The following is a 16,019-nucleotide window of genomic DNA, read 5'->3' as shown; positions in this document are numbered from 1 at the left end:
CTGAGCTTTGCCTGAGGATCTGGAACAAGGGGATTCATTTCAAGGAGGAGGCGCTGAAACTTGAATGACTTACCCTCCACCAAGATAAAAAGTTTTCAAATCTTTCCCCTTGACTCGGAATTAAAGATGTTAAAGCAGAAAAAGCCTTAAGGAACACAACAAGTCTTAATCACTTTGGAAGTCTGTCTCCATCACTGAGACCCTGGGAGTACCTCCCAAGATTTTTGTCTCTTTTAAAGGACACCTCTTCCCTAAAGGGGGCGTGTCGGAGGGAGAGGAAGGCAATGGACCTGCACCGGGAAACATTTCGACTTGGTGGTGAGTCTGCCCTCGGGAAAATCCCTTCAGGAGCTTCATGAATCCTCGCCTCCCCTTTCCCTAGCCCACCGTCGCCCGTTACCTCATAGGTGCTGGTAATTCCCAGTTTGTAGAACACTGGGAGGAAGACCTCCGCGGTGATGACCACCACCAGAAAGTAGGTGAGGCCGAAGAGGCTGTATATCATCCCAAAACGGTAGACCTCGGCGGGGGTGCCCAGGACGGTGACGGCTGACATGAAGCTGGCGGTGAGGGACAGTGCCACTGGTACGGCGTGCATTCTGCGGCCGCCCATCAGGAAGTCCTTGGAGGTCTCCCGGCTGTCCCCCGCGAAGGCGTAGTAGATGCCGATGGCGGCCGAGATTAGCAGCACGCCGGCGAACACCACGTAGTCCCACACCGCGAAGGTGCCGATACCCCGGGACGCGTCCATGGCCGCACGATCCGAGGGGCCCTGTGCGTAAACCGGTGTCCTCGCAGCGCGCAGCCTGAGCTGGAGCTTTACCGGGGCCGCCTGGCGCTCACTTCTTATTTCCCCGCGGCAGGCGCGGCGGGCGTGGCGCCCGTCGGCGATTGGAGGCGTCCTCAGGTGTCGGTCCCCATAGCCCCGACAGCCTAGCGAAGGGGGGAGGGGGGCACACGCCCTCAGCAACCTCTGTACCCACCACAGCCAACAGAGACCTTCGGGGCTGAGACCTCGGGAGGCTCCCACGCCGCGCTGAGCGCTCGCCAGGTGCCAAGCCGAGTTGGTCCAGATCTCCCAGGCGCCGCGACACTCGGGCAGGTGAAAACTGGATCCTCTTCCACGTCTGGCGAATCCACAGGGAGCGCTCGGCGCAAATTTTCTCAACTGCACGGGATGGGACGCACCATTTACGTGAGCAGGCGACCGATGGGCAGTTGTCACCTTTCCTTTTTTAGCTTTCCAATTCAAAAGTCCGGGTCCTCCTAAGAAGATACGCCTGGAGTTTTTAGATGGCCTTATTTGATTAATTAATGGGCGATGGTGGGGGGCAGGGAGAGGGAGGACAGTGTGCATTGAGCCGAGGTATCAGTCCTGAGGCAGGTAAGCAATTATAAAGGAAAGGGACAAGTCTGTGCTATTGGTTGCCTGCGTTTTCATTCAAGTTATTTTTGATGCCCGACAGTCTCTCATAGAAATCATAGTTGCTGTAATATTCAGGAGCCTTTCCTACTATGTAATGAGCCTTACCATGTGATACATTAACGTGCTCGGCACTTTATATACATCAACTAGTGTAATTCTTGCTATTATCCTTGTCGAGATAGGAATCATCTCCATTTTTCAAATGAGGAAACTGGTTTAGAAAGGTTAAACCACTTGCCCGAGGAAATGCTGGAGATTAAGATTTTTAATCCAGTTAGGATTTCAGAATGCGTTCTCTTAATCATTTGCTGTATGTTGTAGATCCCAAACGTAAATAATGTGTTCAATGTAGGCATAAATATGTACACTCACATGACGGCACTTGAAAACATATGGAAGACAAGATCATCACCAGTATTAGTACTCAGGACATATTTTAAGTGGCTTGCCTTGAAATGTTACTAACAATGCATGAGTCACACTTGTAAAGCAATGCAATTCTCGGGTTTTTCTTTTAAAATGGACACTCCAGCCAAATGTGCCCAGACATAGGTGTATTTCAGGCCATGCTTGTTCATTTTCGTACATCTGTATAATTTGATCCTTGGTAAAACAAGCCTTGGTAAACAGAATACATTTAGCTGAGCCGAGTATGTAAAGAGGAAATAGAAGTGAAATTCAAGTAAAGCAATCATTTAAATAAGAATGTGGCTTAGAATTATGTCGCAATTGTGTAAAGTTCTCTCTATCATATATATTATATATATGTATATATATACATACATACATATGTGTGTGTGTGTATATACATATATATGTATGTATATGTATATATACGTATATATATTTATCTATACCTATATGTATATACATACATATATGAGGTCAATTAAGTTTGCAAACTCATCCTAAAAAAAGTGCTACATACCTCATTGCTGAATATCACTATGGCCACCTTCAAAGTACTCCCCTTGGGAAGCTATGCACCAACGCCAGTGCCTACTTCACCCTTCAAGGCAATTTTGGAACTCTTTCTGGAATGGCCTTCAGAGCTGTCTTACTACCTTTGATGTCCTGAATGTCATCAAAATGTCTTCCTTTCAATATTTCCTTTATCTTTGGGTAAAGAAAGAAGTCTTTGGGGGCCAGATCAGGGAGGGTGTTCCAATACAGTTATTTGTTTACTGGCTAAAAACTGCCTCACAGACAGTGCCGTGTGAACTGGTATATTGTTGTGATGCAAGAGCCATGAAAGTTCAGGTTGTCTAACTTTTTCATGCAGCCTTTTCAGCACTTCCAAATAGTAAACTTGGTTAATTGCTTGTCCAGTTGGTACAAATTCATAATGAAAAATCCCTCTACTATCAAAAAAGGTTATTAACATCACTGCAACAAGTTTGTGAACTTAATTGTCAGAAAATATATAAAAAAATATATAGTATAGAAAATATATATAGTATATACAGAGGGTGCCAAGAAAATGTACACACATTTTAAGAAAGGAAAACTATTAAAATTGTAATAACATATACCAATAACAAGTCACATTTGACTTCTTCATTTACAAGAGCTGTTCAAAGTGGTTACCATCAGCGTCCAGACACTTCTGATGACAGAGAACTACTGCTTGAGCAATGCTGACCAAAATAGCTACTTCTATATATTTTTTTGGCACCCCCCGATATATAAACAACCTGTAAGCATAACACAGAGGAATCCAGCTCAGGAAACTTTCTTGTAATTAAATGCATTTTCTGGGAACTTCCTGTAAAGCCAATAGCCCTAGCTACGAGAAAATGCTATTTAAACAAAACTTGTGGGGTTTTTTTTTTTTTTTTTAGATATCTAGAGTTAAGAACAGAACCTCAGGCAGCTAATGACCAATATATCTTTGCAGTCTTGTTAGAGGAAGAACAGCTCGAGGTTAAACTCTAGACTGAAGCCATCCACAAGCCGTGATATCTTGGGCAAGTACTTCTGTGCCTTAGCTTCCCACATCTAAAATGCAGATAATAATTCTTTTTTCATAGTGTTGTAGAGGATTAGATGAGACTATCTGCAAATATCTTTGGCACTGTATGTGCTGGCATTGTATAACTCTTTAGCTGCTTTCGAATTTATTGACATTGGGGCTGAGGTAAAAGATGTTTTGGAAGTACTGCTGTTAGAAACAGCCTGTGTTCCCTATTTTCCCTTGCTTTATTACTTTTACAGAATGCCATGAACTATGTATAATCTATACCCTGTTCTTTCAGATCTTGCAAATGTCTGATATACTTATTCAAACAGTGTTTTCAAAAAGAATTCATGAATTCTCTATTCTCCAAGCCTTTGCCTATATAATGTTGTTTATCTGGTATTTTCACACATGAAAAGAAAATTCAGCTGAGAAAACCTTAGGTCATAATCTTCTTATTCAAAATTTGTAGATATTTTCCTATTGTCCTTTCAAAATTAAAAAAAAAATTCTTCTATTACAGTTCACATTCAATATTATATTTGTTTCAGGTGTACAGCATCCTGGTTAGACATTTATATAACTTATGAAGTGATTACCCTGATACGTCTAGTACCTACCTGACACCATACATAGTTATTACAATATTATTGACTATATTCCCTATGCTGTACGTTACATCCCCCTGACTACTCGGTAACCGCCAATTTGTACGTCTGTTTTTTTTAATGATAATGTTGAAAACATTTATTTACTAAATCACTTTGAGGTTGAATTACGTAAGATAATTTCAACAAATGTTTAATGAAAAATTGTGGTATACAATATACTTGTCTCTAGAAAAAAGGTCTAATTTACAAGTTAAAGAAAAAAACGTATTTAAGTAAATGTAGGGTTTTTTTAAAAAAAAACAACAATATTCATTATACATTACTACCATAATAAAAATGGGTTTCCTAAAAATAGCTCGAGCAGCCAATGAAATCTTAAGAAGTGAACCAAAATATTTTTCAATCATATTCAGAAAATCTAATATGCTTACTTGCATGTTGAGTCTTTGCCAGTCTAATCTTGGTATAGCCTCTTCTCCCATTCTGTGCCTCTCTTTATGTTTTATCTCATGCGTCCTTTTTAGTATTAAGATGCATCTGTCTTTTATATCTCCAGTATTCTTTTCCTTGTCAGTAGAGTCTTCTAAATCTTAGTATTCTTTGGCCATTTCTGAGGCTTTTTTAAGTTTGTCTTTCTGAGCCCTTTTCTTGACTCTTGATCTGGCGTGAAGCATTCTGCATCTTCAGAGCTACTTTTCTTCCTCTTCCCTGTTCTGACCTAAGGCAAGCTGGTCTTTCCTGTTTCTTCCTTTCTTTTGAGGGTGGCTTCTGGGGTTCAGTGACCTCTCATTCAGAGCCCTCAGACGTGGTCCTGGAGCTCTTTACTCTGCAGCCACTGCTCTCTTTCCCTGTGTCCACGTTCAGCCTTTTGGTCTGGAGACTGTCTTCCTTCTTCCCTCACCCTTTCTTCTGCTTTTTTGTTTCTTCAGCTACTCTAAGGGCAGGAATGGGCTTATTTTTTGTGGTTTTAGGAAACATACCAAGTTTTCTTGGTGCTTCCTCTGGTGGGTTGTTAAGACACTCAATAGCTTTTGCTGCTTGTTCTTTTGTTTCAAATTCCACAAAGGCAAATCCCTTTGGATCTCCAGTAGATTTATAATGTGGTACACTTACATAAACAACATTGCCACTTTTCCCAAATACTCTTTCAATCCAGCTGTGATTAATATTTTGAGGAAGTAATTCCACATACACTGTCTACTCATCCTCATCCTGTGGTCTTTCACCCAAAGGCTTTTTTCTCCTGATCCCGGTGCCTTTTAAATCCAGCTCTACAACAGCTGAAATTTTCAGTGCTCTGGCTATTAGCTTTCCATCAGTGGTCAATTTTCTCATCTTGTTACAAGACATGAGAAGTGATATATCAACATACCCATCTCTAGATTTTTTTATGTGCTCTCAAAGAAATCTACCCTTGTGAAAATTTGCTTCTCCAAAACAGAAGTCCACTTGCTTAGCAATATCAGCAAGCACCTGTTTAACTTGAGACTCTTTCTTTTCTTTCTACTTCTTTTTTCTTTTCAGTATCTTCCAGAGAGACTCTGGACAGAGGACACAGGGCACAACTGTGGCCAAACTTCTATCCTGAAACCTGGGAACTAAGGTTTGTCCACATACTCAAAAAAAGAGTAGACTCCCGATACCCTTCGCCCATTCATCTCTTCCCCAAACTCTTTCCCCAAAACTGTAAATCTCCACTCAATATGTTTCAATACATCAGGTAATCACTGTGAACTGTTTGCTCTCTAGACCTGTTGCACAGTTATTTCCCTGGGATCTCAGTTTATTATACTCTGGGGGTATTCCCTGTCTTTATCCAGTTGACCTCTTATTTCTTGAATCTCGTGTTTCTTCTTTGGTATGTTTGTCTTGGCTGTATACACCATCCAGCAGCTTCTGGAGAAAGTTCACAGGAGCTATTTCTTGAGAGGCAGCATGTCTGAAACAGCCTTCATTCTCCTCTCACACTTAGTGGATTACTGGGTAGAGGCTTGTCAACAACAGTCACGTACCGCGTAACAGTGTTTCGGTTAGCAATGGAGCGCGAATACAGTGGCAATCCCATAAAATTATAATGGAACTGAAAAATTCCTATTGCCTAGTGATGTTGTAGCCATGGTGACGTAGTGTAATGCGTTCCTCACCGCTACTAATAAGGATGTAAAGAAATATTTTTGTACAGAGCTATGCAAGGCATTTGTGTTCAGCTAAGTGTTATTATGAAAGTCAAAAAGTTAAAGAAATTAAAAAGTTTGTAAAGTGAAAAAGTTACAGTAAGCTAAGGTTAACTTAGTATTGAAGAAAAGTATTTTTATAAATTTAGTGTAGCCTAGGTGCAGTGTCTATAAAGTCTACAATGTACAGTATGTCCTCGGCCTTCACAATCACTCACTGACTCACCCAGAGCAACGGCCAGTCCTGCGAGCTCCATTCATAGTAAGTGCTCAGGTCTTGAGCCTAGCCAGCAAGGCCTTCCCTAACCTAGCACCTGGCTACTTGGCCAGCATTAGCTCCTGCTACTTTGCCCTCCCTCATTGGGCTCCCTCACACCAGCCTCCTTGCCATTCCTTGAGCACATCAAACAAACTCTGCTCCAGGGCCTTTGCAGTTACTGTTCTCTTACCGGAATGCTCTTTCCCTAAATAGTTCCATGGCTCACTCTCTCACATCATTCACAGCTGTACTGAAATGTCACCTCTGACCAGTCAGAACTTCCTTTCCCTAATTATTCTGTATTAGATGTGACCTTCCTCCTCCACCCCCATTATTCCCTTTCCTCGTGATACATATTTTATTTATATACAGAGAGATTTATATATTATATACATAACATATATCATAATCATATAAATACACATAGTATGATATGTTTTGTTTTCCCTCCATTTATCACCACCTGCCATTATACTACTCAGTCCTGCCCTGTATAGAACTGTTGGGGTCGGGGTGGGGAGCGGATGTCACAAGAAATAGAGTTAATCCGTTTTACTTAATACCTCCTCTTTGGCTTATGAATCATTCTTCACATTTAGAGGGTGGATTTGGATTTCTTGGGCTAGGAAACCATAGGCACATGTGGCCATGTGTCATCCTTACAATCTTGGAAATCATGCAGGTTGCCTTAAGTTTCTTCTTTTAGAGTACTCATGGAGCTATTCATTTTGTGCATCATTTTCATCCATGTCTTTAGTCTTTATGGTTCATCTTTTTTTTTCATTCAACATTCAATTATATAAATACTGAGTATCATATGGATGCTCTGTGAGCACAGACACGTCTTATGATAATTATTTGCCTATGATATAACTTGTCTGTTTTAATGGGATTGGTGTTGTTTTTAGCATAAATGGGTGTTAATTTCGAGATTCAAGAGAAAAAAATGTTCCTGTGTTGCGTCCCACGCAAGGAGGGTTGTGGGGAGCGAGGAGAGCGGCGCAGGGTTAAGAAAAGACAGTAGCCATGAATAGAGTTTAAGCGGGGCCAAGGGTCACGCAGCCTCAAGGACTGGATGCGCCTAATTGGGCCAACGCATTAGCTTTTATTAGTTAGGCAGGGATAAAGCTCGTCAATCTCAAAATCTGTGAATTCCATGCACCCTAATAGGAAACTGAGTCAAGCCAATTACCCTTGCCTGCAGGCAGCTGGACCAGAAGTCTCAGGATGTTTGTACTTCCCCAAGAGACAAAACCTATATGCATATGAATAAATGGAAACACATCATTGAATCACTTCCCTTTCAGGTTTTGGGAAGGAATATGGCCACAGAGGCAGAGGTTTATCTTAGCCTAGGGAAGGTGGGGGGCTGTGCCCACCTCTACAAACCCCGTGGGTTCTCCTGTTGGTCCCCACTCAACTGCACCTGGCTTGAGTTGCCCTCCCCCCTTCTCCCCCCGCCCCCCCAGGGGGAATCTTACTCGTCATTAGCTGACCAGCCATCTTTTTGGGACCAAACAGGGAGACATAAGGTGCAAACACAAAGGTGAAGCAAGGTCCCTGAAAGGGTCCGTCTCACAGACTCTCCTTTCTTTGGGGGCAGGTACGAGGAGACAGACAGGTAGGCTGCTGCGTGGCGACATTCCTGTTGAAATTAATGTTCGTTACATTTTCAGCCTATGAGAAAATGAGCTACATTTTCTCTCCATAAGGGCCTGTATTCAGGAACAATTATCCACATTGGTTGGGGAATGTTGCACATTACTTACTTGTTTAGTTATATATTCTACGTCTACCCCACTGAAATGTTAGTTCTGTGGGACAGGGATATTGTTTTATGTAAAACAATACCCGGTACATGTAGACATTCAATAAATAAATATGAATAAACATTAAAAATTACTTAAATTGCAATGAGGAAATACTTTTCCTTGTTTTCAAAAATAGAGACATGAATGGTTAATGATTATCGTTATATTAAACATATGAGAACAAAGACATGTTGGAAGAAAAAAATACAGAAATGATAGTAGTTATTGGAAAGTTGTGATTATGGAGGACTTTTTTTTTTTTGCTAAAATTTCTAAATTTTCTGAAGTGTTATATTGTTTTATTTTTTTTAAAAAAGTCATGCCTCAAGTGAAAGCACATTGAACTGAAAGTCCAGAGATCTGGATTCTAGTACTGACTGTGCCGTGTGATAGGCAAGTCTCTGAATTTCTCTGTGCCTCAGTTTCCTTTTCAGGAAGTAGAACGTCTTAGGACTTCCCAGCTCCAAAATTCTGATACTCCTTTCTGCCAACATTAGCCATTCCCACCACTTTCCTCTGTAGTGCCTATTCTTCACTGTGGGCCAGAAGGTAGAAACATTCTAGAATGGCAGTAGACCAATCTAAATAGGGGGATTGTTTTCATTGCTAATGATCTTTCTGATTATTATTTTCTTTAAAATGCTGTAGCTGCATTGACTACTCCAGTTTCTGGCAGCGTGGTGTGACCTGTTCTCCCAATTTCATTCTCCCTGAGTTTCAGGAATACCTCAGGAAGCTGCAAGTCCAACTGGTGGCTGGTGGGAGGAGGAAGCACACAGTACATTCCATAGCGTTAGGCTCCTGCTTTTCTGGTTTGGGTGGAGTGATGGGTTGGCCTTGGGCTGCCGAAGACTTCTCTTTGCTTTCATTACGTATGATTTTTCTTTTTTTCTTTTTTTTCTTTTTTTTTTTTTTTGGCTTCCCTGGAGACACTAGAGAATCACAGGTAGGGTAAACTAGCTTCCACTGCCCATCTGATGGGGCAGTACTCAGGGCTAGCAGGCCAACCTCAAAAACCCCTGTATGTTATAGGCTGCTTTTCACTTTACAAAGAGTCATTGAAAGCGCGTGTGTGATCACTCCGTGCTTCACAAGATGAATTAGTCAGTCAGGGTAATACTTGGAGAGTTCTCATCTAGTGGACAAGTTCTCTTCATGCCGTGAGGCAGTCTGGAACTCAATTGACTCATAGTTTCAAAATCTCTAATCATAAGAAAGAATTTCTTTAGTTTGTTTGCACCTCCACTTATGACACATACAAATCTCAATTTCATGGTACCGTAAAGGCACACCTTTGTATCAATATAGTGACCATTTCCCTAAAGTCTTTTAAATGAATGTACTAGGGTTACTGCATCACTATGACCGGAATCAAAAAGTACGTCAGTCTGCTTACGTAAAATCAGCTTTTGAGCACAGGATGTTTCTCAAGACAACGTTGATACCTGTGATTAGAAGAATCATTTTTTGGATTAAATAAGCTAACACATGTAAAGCAGTTTCTGGCATATAGTAAGCGCTCAAAAAAAGTTAGCTTCGGTTGACTGATTATTACATTCAAATACATTTGTGGCCCCTTTTTCCTCTAGGAGGGGAGAATGTTGTTGAGGGCAGAGATTCTCCCCCATCCCCAATCATCGTAGAAAAATTAAAATATGCAAATAAGGAAAAAAAAAGAAGACCTGATATGCCCTCAATCTGACCCAGGTTTTTATAATAGATATTCCTCAATATTTTATATAGAGGGAGATAAGTATTTGTAAATGTCCTCATCAACACAGCATATATTCAGTACCTACCATGTATTAGATATGGACTAGAAACTGAGATTTAAAAAATGTATTACACAATCGTTGATTTCAAGGGCCTTATATTCTAGTTGTGAAGATAAGACTTAGGAGGGAAGTTTTAAAAATATATCTATAATAGCAGAAAATCATCCATAAAAATAGTTGTGATTTTTTTTTTAGTTAGCATTTATATCCAGGCCTGAAAATGATGTATGTGGAATTTTTATCAATCTAATTGTCTAAGAAGTCCTGTGGCAAATCTTTTTGTAAAGTCACCTATCTCAAAGCAAATATCCATTCACTAAGTTACTTTGTAACTCAATTTTTATATTTCAAGCTTAGATAAGGTGCGCTTCTATTCCTCCTGAGATCTAGAAATGCCTAAGGGAGATGTCTTATGAATGTGGCACCCTAGCAGCAAACGGTACTTGACTCTCAAGCTCCACTTGACACGGGCTCTCACTGGAGATTTTGTCAAGGATCCAGTCCAGTCCTCTCTGTGACAGAACTATCTTTCTACTACAGCAAACGGGCCCAGAGCCTCTAGATAAGGATAAGGGCCATTAGCAGAGAACAAGCAGAATAAATGTCCTTTCTTATAAAGATAAAAGGGAAGGAACGGATCCCCACATTGCAAGAGCTCTCCTCACTGGTACTGAGTGTCTCCTCTGCCCTTTTATTTTCCCAAAGGCAGCCACCTGGACCAGGTGGTGTGTTAGAACTTTCACTGGCCAGTCGGTATTTGATACCAAACGAAAACCAGTTCCTGGGTGGAAACTTGGCCTCACACAGCTACAAGAAATGCTCCCAGCTCAGCCCTGGCTGCTTTTCCAATTCTAGTAGTTGGCGAGATTTTGCTAGCCCAGTGGAAAGCACATGCAACCTAGTCTAAACCCAGGGCTAAACCTAGTAGCTAAGAGCTTTCTCTTGTCTTCAGAAATTTGAAGCTTCACTGAAGAATTCTGAAAGTTGGTAAAGTACCATTAAGCTGAATCTATTGTCCATTTAACTTATTTCCCATAGCACCCTATGTGCTTAATCTGGCAAAAGCTCTCCCCCTCAAGTGTCATTACAAGCCCCTTCACCTTTTTGAAAAGAGCAAAGAAAGGAAAGAGGCATGAGTTTCCCAGCTCATTTTAAGATCAGAACAGGGCCTGCAAGTTCTCAAAACTTCATTCCCATGTTAATTTCCAGAAGAACTGAATTAGATGGACCTAGACATGTTAGCTTCGCTAAGGCTGGTGCTTTGCAATCTCCAAGAGCAATGCTGTTCACTCCCAGCAAGAAACGAGAAAGAATTGAACAAGGGGACAAGTGGGGGGATGCCTGGTTATACCTAGAACCTCCTAAGGCAGATCTAGTATTATTATTGCGTGTGAAATGCAGGAAAGTCCCATCCTTATAGGAACTTTAAGGAACAGGTTATGTTCTTAAAATCTTTTAGGAACAGGTTATGTTCCTAAAATCTATTTATTTACAAAATTTGTTTGGAACTAAAAATATAGTCCACACCCTGCCTGAAAAAATCATCTCCTACTTTTGATTTATTATTTTTTAAAGTTTATTGGGGTGACCATTGTTAGTAAAGTTACATAGATTTTAGGTGTGCTATTCTGTAATACATCATCTATAGATCACATTGTGTGTTCATCACCCAGAGTCAGTTCTGTTTCCGTCACCATGTATTTGATTCCCTTTACCCTCACTGCAAACTCCCTTGCCCCTTACCCTCTGGTAACCACTAAACTATTGTCTGTGTCTATGAGATTTTGTTTCTTCATTTGTTTGTCCTGTTCTTCTGTTGTTTTCAGTTTTATATACCACATATCAGTGAAATCATATGTTCTTGACTTTTTCTGTCTGACTTATTTCGCTTAGCATTATAATCTCAAGATCCATCCATGTTGTCACCAATGGCACTATTCATCTTTTCTTATGGCAGAATAGTATTCCATTGTGTATATATACCACAACTTCTTTATCCATTCATCTATCGAAGGACATTTTGGTTGTTTCTATGTCTTGGCCACCATAAATAAAGCTGCAATGAACATTGGAGCACATATGTCCTTATGGATAAATGTTTTCAGATTTTTTGGGTAGATATCCAGGAGAGGGATTGCTGGGTCATATGGTAATTCTATTCTTAATTTTTTGAGGAACCTGCACACTGCCTTCCATAGTGGCTGCACCAGTCTGCATTCTCACCAACAGTATATGAGGGTTCCTTTTTCTCCACAGCCTCTCCAACACTTGTTACTATTTGTCTTGTTGATGATAGCCATTCTAACTGGTGTGAGGTGATATCTCATTGTGGTTTTTATTTGCATTTCTCTGATGATTAGTGATGTTGAGCATTTTTTTCATATGTCTATTGGCCATTTGTATGTCCTCTTTGGAGAAATGTCTCTTCAGGTCCTCTGCCCATTTTTTAATTGGATTGTTTGTTTTTTTGTTGTTGAGTTGTATGAGTTCCTTATATATTTTGGATAGGATTTATTATTATTTAAAAATTTTTGATATTAGTTTAGTTTGAGGGATCCCTGATTTTATTAAAACTTTGATTTTATTAAGCTGATACATGTATTTGGGTAAAAAAGTCAAATGGTACTACAAGTCTTATAATTAAATAACCAATACCCACTTCCACAAGTGTCCTAATTCCCACTCCCCAGAAAAACCACTTTTATTTTCTTTTAGCTGATTCTTCTAGTATTGACTGCCATATTTCTAAGTAGCTGTGTACTATAGCTATTTCTTGATATTTTAAGGCTTTGGTATTTTCTATTAGGGAAACTGAGAATTTAGCACCCTTATCAGGCTCCTTTCTTTCCCCACCTTCACACACATATACGCGCACTTCCACACTTCCTGTCCCTAGTTTTCCCAATAGCGATACATCATAATTTTTTGTTAGAGAAAAAACTCAGCATTTATTTTATTACGACTATACAAATATTATTTACAGCCAAGTCACATAGTGTACTAAGAAGAAATTGACTTTTATATGTAACCTTTATCTTTTCCTAGAGTTAATAATTCTCTCTCTCTTTCTCTCTCTCTCTATCTCTCTCTTTTTCTCTCTCTCTCCATTTGCTTGTTTTCTTTGAACTGCTTAGCAATTCTTTCATCTTTCATGTCCAATTACTCTCCATCCTCAGGCCAAGACACAGATTTACAAAAGCATTAACAAGTCTCAATTTTCTTCCAACTTTAGGCATCTCACTTTCTACTCAATAAGATACAATTCTTTTTTTAATTAAAGTTTATTGGGGTGACAGTTGTTAGTAAAGTTACATAGGTTTCAGGTGTACAATCTGTAATACATCATCTATATATCACATTGTGTGTTCACCACCCAGAGTCAGTTCTCCTTCCATTACCATTACCACATATTTGATGCCTTTTACCCTCTTCTACCACCTCCCTTGGCACTTACCTTCTGGTAACCACTAAACAGTTGTCTGTGTCTCTGCATTTTTGTTTCTTCATTTGTTTATCTTGTTCCTTTGTTGTTTTCAGTTTTATATCCCACATATCAGTGAAATCATATGGTTCTCGACTTTTTCTGTCTGACTTATTTCGTTTAGCACAGTAATCTCAGGATCCCTCCATGTTGTCACAAACATACAATTCTTGAAAAAATAATTCGTTTATCAAAAAAAACTCTTAAGTTTTTAAAAGGCATTTCCTATTGACAGAATGAGAACCTAGCTGCCTTTCCTGCTTGCTAGCAAAATCCTTCTGTTGATTTTCTTGTACAGAAGAGTAACTTTTCACTTTAAACAAAACAAAACAAAACAAAAAAAAAACTGGAAACTGCTGAAAGCACAAAGAAAAGTATTTCAAAGGAACTTCACATTGAGTATAGAAGGCACACTGTGTCAGGAAAACAGAGACTGTATAATAAGCACTATTAAAATACTTGGAAAGATAGATACAAAATACCTGACCACAGGCCTCACGCATCACAGCCTCAGCCCTCTCATGTCTGTAAGGCGTCTGTGTGCTTGGATTATGTAATGACAAGTTGCTACTACTCCATGATGGTTAAACAAAGGTAGGAGGCACTGGGGCACTTTCTTAGAACATCTCATACCTCTTCACCAGGGTAGTCAAATGAAACAAAGTTAAGACCAGGAACTGGTCAAAGTTAAGGCCCATCTTCAATGGGGAATTCTTTTCATTTGTTGTCATGGTCGTATAACTTTTCCATTTGATTTATTCATTGTTCCCTGTGATATTTCAATAAAATCAGTTGATCTGCCCAAATTCATTGAGTTGTATACATTAACTAAGTACAGCTTCTTACATGTCAATCGTATGTCAATAAAGTGTTTAAAAAAACAGTTGATCTGACTCATTAAATAAGCATAGGTTGATTTTAGAGCAGTTACAAGGATCTATTTATTTACTAATATAAGAGATTGGTCAAGGTATAATAAACAATGTACACTAATGAAATCCACATACTTTTCGTGATGTGTGCTTTTTACCCGTGATGTGTGATTTTCTTCGCTGTAATGTTATGAAGTCTGACAGTAAGACAAAGTGATCCCTCTTTTTTAAAAAAAAGTCTCAAGGTAGTTGCTCTGAGATACTATATTCTAGTACTGTAATGTCACCATTATACAAAGCAGTTTCAGCAACTCCTCTTCTAGAATTATCTTCAACAGCTGGGTAGGGATGTCAGATAAAATACAGATGTCCAGTTAAATATGAATTTAGTGTAAGCATGGAATATACTTATTCTAAAAAAAAATATATTCAACATTTATCTGAAGTTCAAATTTAACTAGGCATCCTGTATTTTTATTTGTTAACTCTGGCAACGTTATGCCTGGGTACTTCTATGTAAACAACTTAACTGATGACAGTCTTCGTGGAAGGTGGCTGTGATTTTAGACAGTTTAAAGTCTTTCAAAGCAAAGTCTGATGCCAAGAAAGTTAATGCCACTTTTGGTTAAAAACAAAATTAAAAAGTAAGCAGGCAGGTTTTCAGATGGGCCTTGTAAACTGGCTCTCACAAAAGTGCTTAGAGTTTTCTAAGGTGGTTTTAATCAATGGCAAGCTTTGAAAGAGTCATTACCCTTCCAAAATAATCAGTAAAATGGGTAGGAAGATTTTGCGAAGGAACTAACAAAACAGAGCCATAAATTTGTGTATAGTTTCAAATGTTACTATCAGATTAAAGAATTACATTCAACAACTGAAACTTTTATATAGTTTGCTCTACAAGTTCTGGATTGTTTTTTTTTTTGCTGTTCTTTGGGAAGAACTGTACAAAAAAGAACATATATCCAGAGAAATTCAAATGAGTTTACTCCCTGGTGAGTTAACTTTCTCTATGAAACATTTCATTCATTTTTATCACTACTGGTAGACAGTAAACCTCAGATTCTATTCCTTCTCTTTGCCAAAATTCTTGGCAATGTGTCTTTCCATGGCAGCTATTTCATAAAGCATTGGTGCAGTGTAAGCATTTTATCATCTTATTGTTATTATTATTGTTATTTTCATAAAAATACCATGATATTGACATGGCAGGAATTATTTCTCAACTTCTGCGATGAGGTTACTGTGGTTCAGAGAGAGAGAATGATATGCTACTAAAAAGCATCAGACAAAAGCTCATTTGTACTAAATGGGTACTTTTTCCTTTAGACCAAGCTGACTCTGAAAAAAAAGTTAAGTAAACAACATTTGGAGTTTTCTTTCCAAATTGAGGGTTAGGAAATGACTCCAAAAACGTAAGTTAAGGTGAAACAATATTTTACTGAAATGTGATATTCCAAAACACATTTGTTGGTTATTAAACTCTACCCAGAAACCAAAACTCAAGGATCTTTCAAAAGTAACTGAAATACCAATGTAAATTGATGTCTATTATTGAGGAGAAGTGACCTGAACTTGTGACCCCTAAAATATCACTGAGAAATGATAAAACATCATAGAATTAAATTTGCAACAGTTTCTTTCCTCAAATGGCAT

The 16,019-nt window shown here is 39.1% G+C and overlaps 1 protein-coding gene and 1 pseudogene across 1 annotated transcript in view; both read right to left on the bottom strand.

Moving 5' to 3' along the window:
• The window catches only part of SLC5A8 (solute carrier family 5 member 8), a 48,327-nt gene extending 47,530 nt beyond the window's left edge, over positions 1-797 (bottom strand). Inside the window, exon 1 of the mRNA XM_033117517.1 lies at positions 401-797. Within this exon, the coding sequence (XP_032973408.1) occupies positions 401-751 (351 nt within the window). The 5' untranslated portion in view covers positions 752-797. The remainder of the gene's footprint in view (positions 1-400) is intronic.
• Positions 798-839: 42 nt separating this feature from the next.
• LOC117028735 (la-related protein 7-like) lies at positions 840-5,503 on the bottom strand (annotated as a pseudogene).
• Between the last annotated feature and the right edge of the window lie 10,516 nt (positions 5,504-16,019).

The sequence above is a fragment of the Rhinolophus ferrumequinum genome, chromosome 10 (genome assembly GCF_004115265.2).
Source record: "Rhinolophus ferrumequinum isolate MPI-CBG mRhiFer1 chromosome 10, mRhiFer1_v1.p, whole genome shotgun sequence".
Taxonomy (NCBI): Eukaryota; Metazoa; Chordata; class Mammalia; order Chiroptera; family Rhinolophidae; genus Rhinolophus; species Rhinolophus ferrumequinum.
Note: the sequence above shows the minus strand (reverse complement) of the source record. Positions and strands in the feature narration are given on the sequence as shown.